A 13,202-nucleotide genomic window follows, 5' to 3' on the forward strand; every position below is an offset into this window, starting at 1 on the left:
GTTGTGGGCAGACGGGTCAGGCCCGGTTTAATACACAGAACAAGTTAATTCACAGCAGAGCAGGCAATAAAGGAGACTCGTTTACAAGGAGGGGCATGCCTGGATTGGGGGAGACCCCCCCAACCCACCACCTCCCCCACTTGCAGCCTCAATTTCCCTTTTTTTTTTTTAAACCGAACAACAAACACACACAACCACAAGAAACAACCACGCCCCCTCGCTACCCCCAAAATGGCCAGCGAGGGGGGCCAGGGCAGTCCGGCCTGGCCGGCGGGGCATCGGGGCAGGGGGGCAGGAGTCCGTTGCAGAGTATGTGCTTCTCATCCCAGCAGGCGCCAGGCAGGGGCCGCCAGCCACCCAGCCACGCCGCCGGCCACGGCCACCGGCAGGGCGGGGCTCCCAGGGCGGGGCGGGAACGGCGTTCAGAGCCATGGTTCACTTCATGCAGTATCCATGGTGGGCACCAAGAGGGGCAAGGGGGGACACCACACCCACCTGCCGTGGGCACAGGGGGGAATGGTGCCACCTTGGGGGGAGGGGGACAGCTGCCACTCCAGAAACTCAAGAGAGAGGCCGCCAGGCAGAACGCTGGCATAAACTGGTGCCCAGTGGACGGCTCAGCGGCACCCCCGTCCACCCAGCCAGGCCTTATAGGACTCTTTGTATATATTAGTTTCTTCTTTCTTTTTTTTTTAACTTTTTGGCTTTTTCTTTAGAAAAAGACTGTGTCCGTGCCCCCAGCTGGCATCCACGACCCCTCGTGCCCGCCCAGAGGCGGGGTATGGCTTTGAGGGGAGCAGAAGCCCCTGGTGCCCATTGTCCAAGGGGTGGGGGAGGAGGGAGGGAGGGGGCCCTGCCGGGCGCCGACCCCCAGGGCGACATTCCACTTGCACGGAGGGAAGGGGGCCCAGCCCCCACAGGCCCCGTCCCCTCCCGCTGGGGGGCCTCAGGGACGGGGAGAGCCGAGCAGCCCCAAGAGGCAGGTAGGCGAGCACCACCCCAGAGGTCCGGTGAGCCAGAGCCAGGCCTAGGTGAGGGTGATGTAGGCAGAAGCCTTTTCTTTCAGGTGCCGAAGACAGAGGTGACAACTCCAGCTCCCTGCGGGGGCGGCAGAGGACAAGGAGTGAGGCCCAGGTCCGGGGAGGGCTGCCCAACCCCCCCCCACCTCCAGCAGACAACTTTCCTGCCCACCCACCTCTTCTCTCACCTTCCGGGGGCTCCGCCATGGGGGGACTCAGGCAGTACATATGGTAACCCCGATCGCAGTCGTCACAGAACAGCAGCTGGTCCTGGGGGGTGAGACCCGCCCAGCTGGCACCCTGGGGGCATGGGTACCAGAAACCGGGGTGGGGGGCTGGGGCAGGGGCTAGGTCAGAGGGTCTGGGGGAGGCGGTCCCTTCCACGAGAAAAGGCTCTGAGAAGGTCTGCATCACAGACTCTGCAAAACTCTGCAGCACCCTGAGGACTGTCAGTGTGCATTCTGTAGCCTGGGCTCTCTAAGATTCGGTGGGACATTCACATGACACTGAGATGGGCTGATACCAGCCCTGGAAGCAGTGGACAGGGGTTCAAGTCCCAGCTGTCCCATTTTCCTAGCTGGGCACCCTTGGGCAAGTCCCTTCCCCTCTCTGGGCTCAGTTTCCTCTCAAGAGTTCCTCCCTCTGTGGGTGTTGGGAGGGCTCAGAGCGATGAAGAGTATGAAATGCGGGGCCCAGTGAATGGACACTGACAACAATACTAATACAGTAACGAGAGTTCACCAGGGAGGGGCTCCTGGCAGAGGCGGGGGCACGGGGGCCACCTGGGGGCAGGTCCCGGGGAGGTGGGTGGCACTCACGTCGTTCTCCGACGTGCCGCACAGGCTGCATGACTTGCACTCGATGCACTGCCAGCGGTAGGTCCGCACGGCCGCTGTCATGTTCACGGTGAACTGCAGACACGAGGGGTGTCCTGGGGGCCGAGGGGCAGGGTTGCGGTTAGGGGTCCTCGTGCCCCTGGGGAAGAGACAGCTCAGAAGGCCGGGCGAGCTTCTGCGGCCCACAGCCCGGCCCCACCCTGCCCACGGGGCCCAGCCACTGTCCTGCGGGCAGGGCCGCCTGGCCACCAGCCTCCTACGAGCCGCCATGGCAACCACCCTCTGCTCCCCAGAATGCCATGGCAACCGCATTCCATTACCCACGGTGCTGTGGCAACCACTTCCTACCACCCACAACCCCGGGCAGCCATGCTCTCTGAACCACCGTACTGAGGCGGCCGCCGTCCATTACCCACGGCAGGACCGGCAGTAACGTGGCAGCCACGTCCTCCCAGGCACGAGGCCATGGCAACCACCTTCTGCAGCAGGGTCCCACACCCTGCCTCCCTGCGTCCCCAGCCCGTTGCACGGGATGCTGCAGCGACCGACCTGGTTCTAACAGTACCATGTGATGCCGATCTGCCAGTCAGCCCACCACCCCGGTGCAGACACCCCAGCCACAGCCAAGGGCCACGACAACGACATTGCACTATCCCCAATTGCCACAATGACCATATTTCATTCCCCGCAACACCATGACAACCACAATTCATTAGCCGCTGTGCTGAGGCAACCACAGTCTATTCCCCACAAATCCACCGTGGGAAACCACATTCCGTTAACCACAACTCCGTGGCAAGTGCCCTCTCTCGGCCACAGCACCAGGCAGTGGCAATCCATTACCCGCCATCACAGTCCACTTCCCGCCACGCCATGGCAACCACATCGCCTCCTTCCCAGAGCCTCACGACCACACTCAGTTCCCACAGTCCTCAGCAGCCCTCTGGTTATCCGCAGGGCCCCCGGGGGGCCCCCATCCTCAGTGTCTGCCTCCCATGCTCCAGATCGGCACTCCCGGAGGCCTCTCCACCCCGGCCCCCGGGAAACTCTGGCAGGGGCATCACCTGATCGCCCACAGTCAGCACAGGAGATGAGGTCCTCGGGACACCCCGTCTTCTTGGAGCCACCCAGGCAGAAGTCACAGTAGCCGTTGGGGATGACAGTGCCGTCCGGCGCCTTTTTGGCTGCAAGACAGCAGGCAGGGGTTGGCACGGGCAGGCAGGACACCCCGTCCAAGGCTGCTGCTGAAGTAGGGGCAGAGGGAGGCGTCCCTACCTGTGTGTTTCCTCTGTGCCTCAGGGACCCAGGCCAATTCTTTGTAAAACTCTGGGGGTGGAGGACAGAGAGAGGGGCTCTCACCATAGGCAAGGCCCCACCCTGCCCCCAGCCTCAGCCCCAAAGGTGGACCCCTTGGTCCAGGCAGGAGAGAGGCAGGGAGAGAGAGTAGCTACCCCGAGCTGCGGCCAGGAGCAAAAGAGATTTGGGGGTACCCAAATAATTCTCACCAGGAGCCCCCTAACTTTGAGGACAACGGACATGTCCTCTTTATTAGGTAACAACTTGGCAAATACAGCATCAGAAAGAGTCCCCTGCCTCCCGGCTCGTACACGCTTCTACCAGACAGCCACTCCCCACTCAGCCCCAGCGAGATAAAAATTGGGTCGATGCCACTGGCCAAGATCTGGTATGGAAACAGACATTCCAAAGGAAAATTCTGAAGCCAGAGGTGCCCGGGCGAGCATGGGGACGGGACCAGAGACTGCCCTCTCCTGCCAAGGGATGGGTGGGAAGATGGTTTCTCCCCTAGCAGAGCATCCGCACAAGCCCTCGCCCATCCCTCCGCTGTCGAGGCTGGCATGGGATGGGTATGGGCGGTCACCACCGGCTTCCAGGCCACCGACCCTGCGCCTCAGCCGGGGCTCAGCAGAGAAGGGAGAAAGGGGGGCGGGGATGGAGGGGAGTCATCTATCACCCCCTCCCCAAGCTCTAATTGAAACAATAAATCAGACCCAGAAATATTACGCCCGGCCGGGAGCGAGGGAGAGATGGTTGGTTGCCATGGCAACCCCAGAGCGAGCATCCCCATGGTCGGTGGGGGGAGGGGACCGCCGAGCTGGAGATTTTCCAGAAATGTCTAACGTGCCCCCTCCTTCGCAGGCTGCACAGCCCCCGCTCCCAGGGCCCCTCGCCACCCCCGCGGCCGGCCAGCCTGCTCACGTTTATGGTTGTTTTTCCGGTGGAAGGGCAGGGCGTGGCGCTCGGCGTTCTCCTCCCCCTCCTCCTCTGCCAGGTGGGTGTGGGTGTAGTGGTAGCTGAGCCCGGGCCGGTTCTTATACCGTTTCCCACAGACTGGAGAGCGAGCAGGGAGGGCCCGTCAGCCCCCCAGCCCAGGCTGCCTCCACCCTGGCCTCCAGGATCATGCCTCCCCCCTCTGCCAGAGGCCTGAGCATGCCCCACCAGGGTCCAGACAGGAGGGAGGGGTGGGCCGGGAGGGGTCCTTGGGGCCCCCCCCCTCTCTCCCCCTCTTCAGAAGGACTCACTATCACAGACATACGGCTTGTCTCGGTCTTCCAGGGAAGCGGTGTCCTGGCGTTTCCGGAGACCTCCGATGCCATATGCCTGGGGGGTGAGGCAGGAGTGAGGGGCCGAGACAGGGAGGGAACTAAAGGGCCCACAAGTCGAATCGCAGCTCTGCCGCTTCCTAGCTGTGGGCCTAACTCCCTTGAGCTCTCTGGGGCTCAGTTTCCCCATCTGCAACCCAGGTATGAAGACAGCGCTCACCCACTGTACTATCTCTGTTTGGCAAACGGTTTACTATCTCCGACCCTCCATTCCCTCATCTGTAAAATGGGCATAAAATGCTTCAGGCTGCTCTGGGGAGTAAATGAGGTCAAACTGGGGCAGGGTCTGACCGCTGGGCACACTCCCTAAACGGGCTCTGCAGGGACGGGAAGGGGGAGGGGGTTTGGGGGGTACCTTGCCCTTGGCCCTGTTCTTCCTCCTGGGAATGTCATCCTCCAAGTCTTCTACTTCGAGATCGTGCGGAAACTCCAGCAGCTGCTGTTTCTGGGCATCAGGAGAAGGGAGATGGGGGTCAAGAAGGTGGGGGGCACTGTTCTGCTTTGGGGCATCCTGGGCAGAGCTGGAGATGGGGGGTGGTAGGGCAAGTCAAGAGGTCTTCCAAAAAGAGACAAGGCGTGGGAGGATGGAGACTCAGAGGCACAAAGGCCCAGGGCACAGGGAGAATTCGGACAGGGACGGGGTGTGCGAGGGCAGGGGACAGAGGGCAGCTGGGGCCCCTGGGGTCCTACCTGGCAGTCCATAATGGTCTCCTCCTCCTTCAGCTCAATCTTCTTCTCCCCCGGCTCCGCGCACAAGAGAGCCTCAAGGACCGGCCCTTCCGGGAGGCCGCCCTCCTTCTTCAGGGGCGCCTCACAGTCTGGGGACAAGGCCACGGGGGGTCAAGTGGGGAGCTTGTCCCTAGAGGACTCCTCCAACTGCCCAGGTGGGGGACCACGCTCTTGGCTGGAGGGACGAGGCTTTCCCACACTCAGCCAGCAACAGACGCCAAGATTCAACCATACAGAGTGGAAGATGCCCAGACCCTGGGGAAGACCCAGCCAGACCCTCAGATCCACTCGGAGGACAGGCTCAGGAGGGGACATGGCCAGACCCTCGTGTACACCTGGACACATATGGAGAGATACACACACTCAAACCGGATACACAAGAAGCAACACAGGGACATCCATGGGGGAGATACAGACAGAGCATCCGAGACAGCCAGACACACAAAGGAAGAGACACCCAGACACTCAGAGACACCGAGACACGTAGAGCAGACACCTCCAGACCCTTGGATACACCCAGACACGCTCAGAAAGAGACCATCAGATCATCAGATGTGCCCAGACCCATGGGGGAAGACACAGCCAGATCCTACGATACACCTGGACACCCATGGGGAAGATCCAGACACACCCAGAGAGGGTCGCTCAGATGGATACACACGGACATACATAGAGATACAGAGATACAGACACAGCTGGGAAGACAGCCAGGTGGACACTCCGATACACCTGGACCCACACAGACTTGGATACACCTGGATGGGGGCAGAGAAACAGCCAGTGACTCTGATCGTACTGGACACATTCAAGAAGCGGCAAGGCCAGACATTCTGCTGGACCAGCACGTGGACAGAAATACACCGAAGACGCCAGACCCCAAGGGAAGAGGTTTTCCCAGACATTCCAGAGCATCTGGGCACCCCCAGGAAGAGACAGCAGACACCCTGAAACCCCCAGACACACTCAGGAACACCTGGATCCTCTGACAGGCCAGACACACACAGGGGAAATAAACCTTCTAATACACTTGGAAACACCTGGAAAGAGACTGAGACACTTAGCTGCAGTCCACTGCAAATGGAAGGGTTACCATCAGACACTCTGACACACCCAGACACACGAAGGCACCCACAGGAGGAAATACAGCCAGACACTCTGATCCACCCCAGCTCATAAGGGGAGAGACACAAAGACTCGATACACACAGCAGATACCACTCCACCCTGCAATACACCTGGGCCCAGGTAGGGCCAGACAGAGGTCGAAGCTCAGTGACTTAGGGAACAGCGGAGAATCTCTGGGTCCCACCCAGACACACCCTGCAGACACACAGCCAGCCCCTCGGACACTGGCTGGGAGGGGAATAAAGGCGGATGCTCAGACACACACTGGCACCACCACACACTTCTCAGCGCCTGCTGGGGGCACGGATGGCGGCCACCCAGGCACAGGACCAAGCTCCACCCACCAATCTTGTACTCGCAGGGCCGGAGTCTGGGGTCCTCCAGGATGTTGAGTCTCCGTTTCTTCCTCCAACAGCGGGCGGGGTACGTATAGATCTGTCCCGGGGCCAAACCTGGAGGGAGAAGGGCGGTCAGAACGCGGGCGCAAAGCCGCCGCCCCGCCCCGCCCCGCCCTCCCGCCGGTACCCGGCCCGCGGTGGGTCTTCTCCATCCAGATGTAGCAGTTGTTCTGGGCCACGCCGGTCTGCGAGTCGAGGAAGGGCAGGCGCAGGCTGCGCTCGGCGCACAGGCGCGCGTTGTAGCTGCGGCAGTGCTCGATGGCCTCGCGGTAGAAGTCCTCGCCTAGGCTGCGAGGGCGGGCGGGCTGCTGTCAGCAAGGGCACGCGCCCCCGGGCGCCCAGCACCCCTCCCCCAGCCGCCCGCCGGGAGTGGGTGGGCCCACTTCCCCAGCCTCACCTCTCCCCCTCCTGCCGCTCCTGGACCCAGGAGCCCCCAACCCGGGGCTCAGGCAGGCCTCAAGCCAACGAGTGGATACCCACAATATAGAAAGAGACAAAAATACACCGAGACCCTACCATCCCAGCACATATCCACACACACAACACAGACAAATCGCACACAGTCACACAGGATTCACACACAAAGAGAGACACATCCCAAGACTCACAAAGGAGAAACAGACAAACCTCACATATGTGCACACACAAATATCTTCCGAAAAACACAGCTATCTCAAGTCACATAGTGTAGAAACAGCCAGATCACACATATATCCATGCACAGATACGCACGGCATATCCAAAGACACACAACATAAACAAATCACCCACACAAAGACACACAACATGCAAACAGTTCCCACACACCACAACACACACACACTCATCATCCAAAGACACACGCAGATACACAAATGTTAGAAGAAATGTTAAAACAAACTACCTACATATGCACTTACACACATATCCAAAGACACAACACAAATCACACACACGATCCAGACGCACTATACAAAGAAATCACACAGAGTCACACAGGATACACACACACATTCACAAAGATACACAATATAAAAACCAACATATAAATGCCACATATTCAAACACAGAAAGATACACACATATAGGACACAGAAACACACAAATCCACCCATATTCACACAAAAATTTACACACCAATACATGCATACCCACGTATGCAAAGCCACAGAACACAAATGAGGCACAGTTTCAAAGGACATGGACACACACACTCAGAGACCCAAATATCCAAAAATACCTAGTGTCGAATAAAAGAAATTAAGCACATATCCACACACATAGCCACGAAAACCAGAACACAAACAAGTGACACACACTCCACATGCCAAGACAAAGGTGGTACGGGCTTCACTCAAGTTTACCAAGGCCCCCGCACCCCCGGGCCTTTTCACCCCCTCCCCAGCCCCGGGGGTCGCAGGTCGGGACATGACCCCCTTCCCCGGAGAGGACCCGACGAGGACTCGGAGTTCCCCACACCCTCCGCTCCTCCAGGAGCAGCGCGTCGGACCCCGTTCTGGCCAGAGCCCACAGTCACACACGCTCGCACCCCCGCGCAGCCCGGCCCGCGGTGACAGCCCCCCAGACACCCCGGCGGCCCCACCCCCAGCCGCCACACACACGCCCGCCCGCGCCGACCCGCCCGCGCGCCCTCCCCCGCCTCCCGCCGCCCGCGGCACCTCAGGGGGCCGGGGATGACCGTGGCCATCTTGCTCCCCGGGTCCTGCCCCCAGCAGGTCCCCGCCGGGTCGGTCCTCCCCGCGCTCGGGCGGGCGCTGAGGCCGCCCATCCATTCATTCCCGGGGGGCGGGCACAGCCGGGCCGCAGCCAATCGCGGCGGCGGGGCGGGCCGGCCCGGGGCATGCCGGGAGTTGTAGTCCCGGGCCCGGGGTTGGCGGGACCCGCAGGGAGGGGCGCCTAGGAGGGCTCGGAGCACGCACGGTCACTCAACACGCTCACCCGACACGCTCACCCGTACACACGTCTAGCCTCAAGGGCGTACGCTCACACGTGCACACCTGGACGCGCACACCCACACGGCAGTGTACACACATTCACACGTATACTCACAGCCGCCCACGTAGACTCACGCACGCCCCCACTCCCACGCCTCCACCCAGACGCACTTACAGTGACACGCGCACGCACACCTCAATGCCAGGAGACAGCGACGCCTGCCTTCCAGGTGCCCACACAGGGTCCCACCAACACACCCGCGCTGGCGCAGGCGGTGGCTCACTGACACCGCCCCCACCCCCATCCCCCCAGTCCCTCCTGGCTCCAGGGACCCCTGTTGTCCTTTCCCACTCGGGGCTGTCACCTCACAGTGACCCCGCCCTGCTCAACCCCCTCCACAGGCCTGACAGCCCCGGGGCTGGTTGAGAGTTGTTGCCACACCTCCTGGGTTCAAATCCTGGCTCTGCCACTTGGTGACCATGTGACCTTAGGCAAATAACTTCACCTTTCTGGGCTTTAGTTTCCTCATCTGTAAAATGATTAAATGAGTAAACATGGGTAAGATGTTTTAAAAGACACCTGGCAGGGAGTAGGTGTTCAATAAATTCATTCATTCCACAAAGAGGATCTGGCAGGTACTAAGCTGTGAAATGGTGAGAGCTAACCGTTGTTAAAAAGAATAATGCCTGGCACAGAATAGATGCTCAATAAATATTTGTTGAGTGAATAAATATCCTGAGGACCTGCCATGTGCCAGGCACAGTTCTCAGTGCTTTGACAGGGATTAACTCATTTACGCCTCATTATGACCCTCCTGGGTGATGCTATTATGACCCCATTTTCCAGATGAGGCACAGAGAGGTGAGCTCACCTGCTCTCTGCCGCTGGTGGCTGTTTGAAGGTGGGACTCCGGGAAGGACCCCTCACCATGATGTCTGTACCCAAGTCAGCCTTACCTCCTTCTCTCTCCCACTGTCACCCAAACAGGATCTGCCCTAGGGGACCCCCAGAGAGTGAGGCGAGTCATGGCACTCACCCAGTGCCACGCATGCACCTGGAACCCAGTTGGTCCAAAGTTTGTGTTCAAGTTAGAGCCCCTGCATGGATGACAACACCCACAAATGTTCTTGTCCACCAGAGGGCTCTCCAGCAGACAGAAGAGGTGTACTAGCCTTCGCTTCTTGGTCACTTGATGCCCCCACCTGCCTCCTAGTGAGAGAGACCCGCTCGGGGTCTTCCACACCCATGGTCACTGCTAAACACACAGGTGCACACACCCCTCTAGTCTTAGAGCTCTTCCTCAAAGGCTCCCCTTTGCCCCCAGGTAAGGTCTTGACCTTCTCCCTCCCCCATCCCCAACAGAAGGAAGGGAGCGGGCCTCTGCTTCACATCTGGCCTAGAGCAGCTGGCCAGGGGAGTAAGTCAGGGATGCTGGCAGCCCCATGCTCACTCCGGCCCCCAGGCCCCCACAGGGGCCACCCCACATCTTACCCACAGCAAGCCCTGCCACCTTCTTCTTGCACCTCACAGATCCCCCAACACACCCTTACACTGCTCCCCACATCTCCAGCCTCAACACCCTGGCTCACTCCTGCCACACCCAGAACCCTACACCAACTCCGTCATTTTGGAGTCTGAGTGTGGAACACTCCGTCGCCTCCCCAGAGGCCCTTGTCCACCAGCACGACTTGACCCCCAGACCCAGGCTGACACTTGTGGAGGGGGCTCCCTCCCTTCCCTTCACCTACCCCTCTCCCACACTTGAACTTCCCTGCAAACCACTCTCCTGTCCCCACCCCCAGCGCCCTAGGTGGAAACTGGAGCACAAGTGAAATCAATATTGATACTATTAATAATCGTCACTCCACTCCGCTAGGGTCAGGCTCTGTAGTGAGGGCTTTACAAAGATCACAACAACCCCACGAGGTGATAAGAGCTGCTATGAGTCCCCAGGTCACAGATGGTAACACTGAGGCTGGAGGGGGGATCCGTGTCTCCAGACGGGGTTTGAAGGCGAGCAATCAGAACTCTGAGGGCTGCACCTTGCAGCCTCCCATTCCCAAGGGGATTTGACTCACATTCTTTCAGGAGCAGGAGTCCCACCCTCTCCCCTGCAGACCCTTGGGAAGGTGACAGCAAAGAAGGGCGCTGGCGCTCCCAGCACAACGCTTCCTCTGGCCTCCGCGGCCCTGCAATGGGCTGCCCCAAGCCTCCCCCAAGGTCTGGGCCAGGGTCAGCGTGCGGAGGCCTGGATGCCTACAGACCCACCAACCTGCACGGGACCCCCATCCCAGCCAGCGTGAGGGTGTCCCTCATAGCGGAGACATCTGTCTGTATGTACGACTTCGAGTGAGAGGGAAGCAGGAGGGGATCGCCGTCACACAGACCCCAACCCCACACACGCCCTCCCAGCCCTCTTCCGCTCCCCGCAAAGCCGCACGTGTAGGCGTGTGCCTACAAGCCCCCGCCCCTCCTCTCTCAACTTCCCCCGCCAGAAACCAGAAGCAAGAGGGGCCTGTGGTCCAGCCACCAGGCACAGCCCTTCTGGGGTAAGGGGGGGCGCTCCCGGGCCCCTCCCCCTCCCAACCCTCTCCCCTCCCTAACCCCCCACCCCCGCACACGTTGTTCAAGGTCAAGGCGGCGAGCGCACGGGGTTGGGGGAAGGGTGGGGGAGGTCGCCCCGGCCCCTTTGTGCGGCGCTGCCGGCGTTCGCCCTCCGCCTCCTCCCCCGGGCCCAGGAGGAGGGGGAAGGGAGTGCCGCGCTCGCCAGCCCGGGCGGGAGGCGGGAGCGGCCGCGCCTGTCACTCCGAACCCGCTGTCACTGCCTGGGGAAGGGGGGTGGAGAGCGCTGGGACCCAGGAGTCCGGGATTCCGAAGAGGGAGCGAGAGAGAAAGGGAAAGAGAGGGAAGAAGAGAGATGGAGAAAGCGAGGGATGGCTAGGAGAGGGGAGGGATGGGAGGCAGGTAGCCTTGAACCCGGGCGTCCAGGTTCCTGGCCACTGGGCCCAGGAGGAAGCCCACGCACGGAGGACGGACGCGGACAGGGAGAAAGGGAGGGAATCCCCGGAGACTGGGGGAGCTCGGAGCACCCTCTCCCGAGCATCTGGTCCCCAAGAGGATGGGAGATGCTCTCCTTAGATGTGTATGGGCGGAGAGAGGGAGGGATCCCACAGTCTAAGCTGACCGGGGCTTCGAGGCTTCTAGGTCTTGAAGACCCAGGAAGGAAAAAGGGTCGACAGCAGGGATCGAACCGAGGACCCCCGGCGTCTCAGCTTCCACCCTGCGGCCGTGCGGGCCGAGGTCCTCGGAGAAAGAGCGGGGAAAGAGAGAAAGGTGCTTTGATGAGGGGAAGAGGGTGGTGGAGACCCCGGGGACTGAGATCTGGACTTGGGCGTTCGTACTGCCATCCTCATGCTGGGGCAGGCCTGCGCCCCCGGAGACACGGAGGAGGAGAGATGCAGGAGGAGGGAAGGGAAGCCCCTACCCCCACTCTGGGTGGGGAAACGGCCTCCGCCACCCCCAGCCCGCGCCACATTCCTTCACTGACAGCGACAAAGAAGAGGCGCCCCCGCGACCCTGGAGGGGCTCCGGCCTCAGACCCCAGGGGGCGACAGGGGGTGGCAGGCCCCCCAGGGGCACGGGGGGGCGTGCTGGAGGCCCCCACTCAACTACCATTCGCGCGCTGCGTCCCCCTCCCCAGCGAGGGAGGGGGAAGGGCTCCGGGGGTGGGAGGTTCGGGATGGAGGGATGTGGACGGCGGGGACACTCACGACTTGAGCGGGTTCTGAATGGCGGTGGCCATGGCCCACTCGGCTGGGCCGCCTCCGGCCCGGGGCGCCGCTGCCGCCGCGCGCGGGCCCAGCCCGGCCTGCGCCGCCCGCTCTGCCGCCCAGCGCGCTACGATTTCATTCATTCTTGGGGCTGCGGCGCGAGCGGAGCGGGGCGGGCCGGGGGCGGGGCTCGGCCAATCCCCGCTCCTCCCGGCGCACGACGGGACGTGGAGTCTAGGGGCGCGCGGCGGCGCCCGAGGGCGCCCGGGTCCGGACTACACGTCCCAGGGGGCGTCGGGAGGACCGCGCGCCCATTGGCTGCTTGGGATACGGGGCGGGGCTGGGTTCTCCCCAGAGCATCCTTCCCTCCTCCCTTGGGGCTCTCCATTCCCAGACGGGGCTTTCCATCCTCTAGGCACTGCGGGCGCGGGAGTGGGTGATCCCCGGCCTCTGGGTCTCCCCAGGGTATGTGGTGACCCTGGGGTCTGTCATGTCTTCTTGTCTAGGCCGGCTTGTCTGTGTGTCTTTTCTGCGTAAGCCAGCCTGTAAACAAGCACGGGAGTTAATCAATGCCTTTGTTCATTTATTAAGGGCCTGCTACGTGCCAGGCACTCTTCTAGGCACTGGGGATACAGCAGCGATCAAACAGACAAAGTCGCTGCCCTCAAGGGGCTGACCTTTTAATGGAGAAAGACAGATGGTAAGCAAGAAAATGAATAGACAAGATCATTTGAGAGAGTGATAAGTGTTTCTCTGAGGAGGTGACATTT

General features: G+C 61.1%; 1 protein-coding gene across 8 annotated transcripts; it reads right to left on the reverse strand.

The window, feature by feature from the left end:
• Positions 1-12,590, reverse strand: DPF1 (double PHD fingers 1). 8 transcript variants are annotated; one of them, XM_044759991.2, is made up of 12 exons: positions 8,386-8,536; positions 6,855-7,015; positions 6,674-6,781; positions 5,167-5,294; positions 4,832-4,921; positions 4,396-4,474; positions 4,073-4,204; positions 3,131-3,181; positions 2,920-3,039; positions 1,838-1,950; positions 1,208-1,319; positions 1-1,098 (listed from the first exon to the last, which is right to left on the reverse strand). In XM_044759991.2, the coding sequence occupies exons 1-12, from the start codon at positions 8,493-8,495 to the stop codon at positions 1,028-1,030; spliced, it is 1,275 nt and encodes a 424-aa protein (XP_044615926.1). In that variant the 5' UTR covers positions 8,496-8,536; the 3' UTR covers positions 1-1,027. The 8 variants fall into 8 exon arrangements, with proteins under 8 accessions (XP_044615926.1, XP_044615928.1, XP_070354981.1 ...); XM_044759993.2 differs by having other exon boundaries at positions 4-1,098; positions 1,208-1,289; XM_070498880.1 differs by lacking the exon at positions 8,386-8,536 and adding an exon at positions 12,433-12,590 and having other exon boundaries at positions 695-1,098; positions 1,196-1,289.
• Positions 12,591-13,202: the final 612 nt, after the last annotated feature.

The sequence above is a fragment of the Equus asinus genome, chromosome 26 (assembly GCF_041296235.1).
Source record: "Equus asinus isolate D_3611 breed Donkey chromosome 26, EquAss-T2T_v2, whole genome shotgun sequence".
NCBI classification, from domain to species: domain Eukaryota; kingdom Metazoa; phylum Chordata; class Mammalia; order Perissodactyla; family Equidae; genus Equus; species Equus asinus.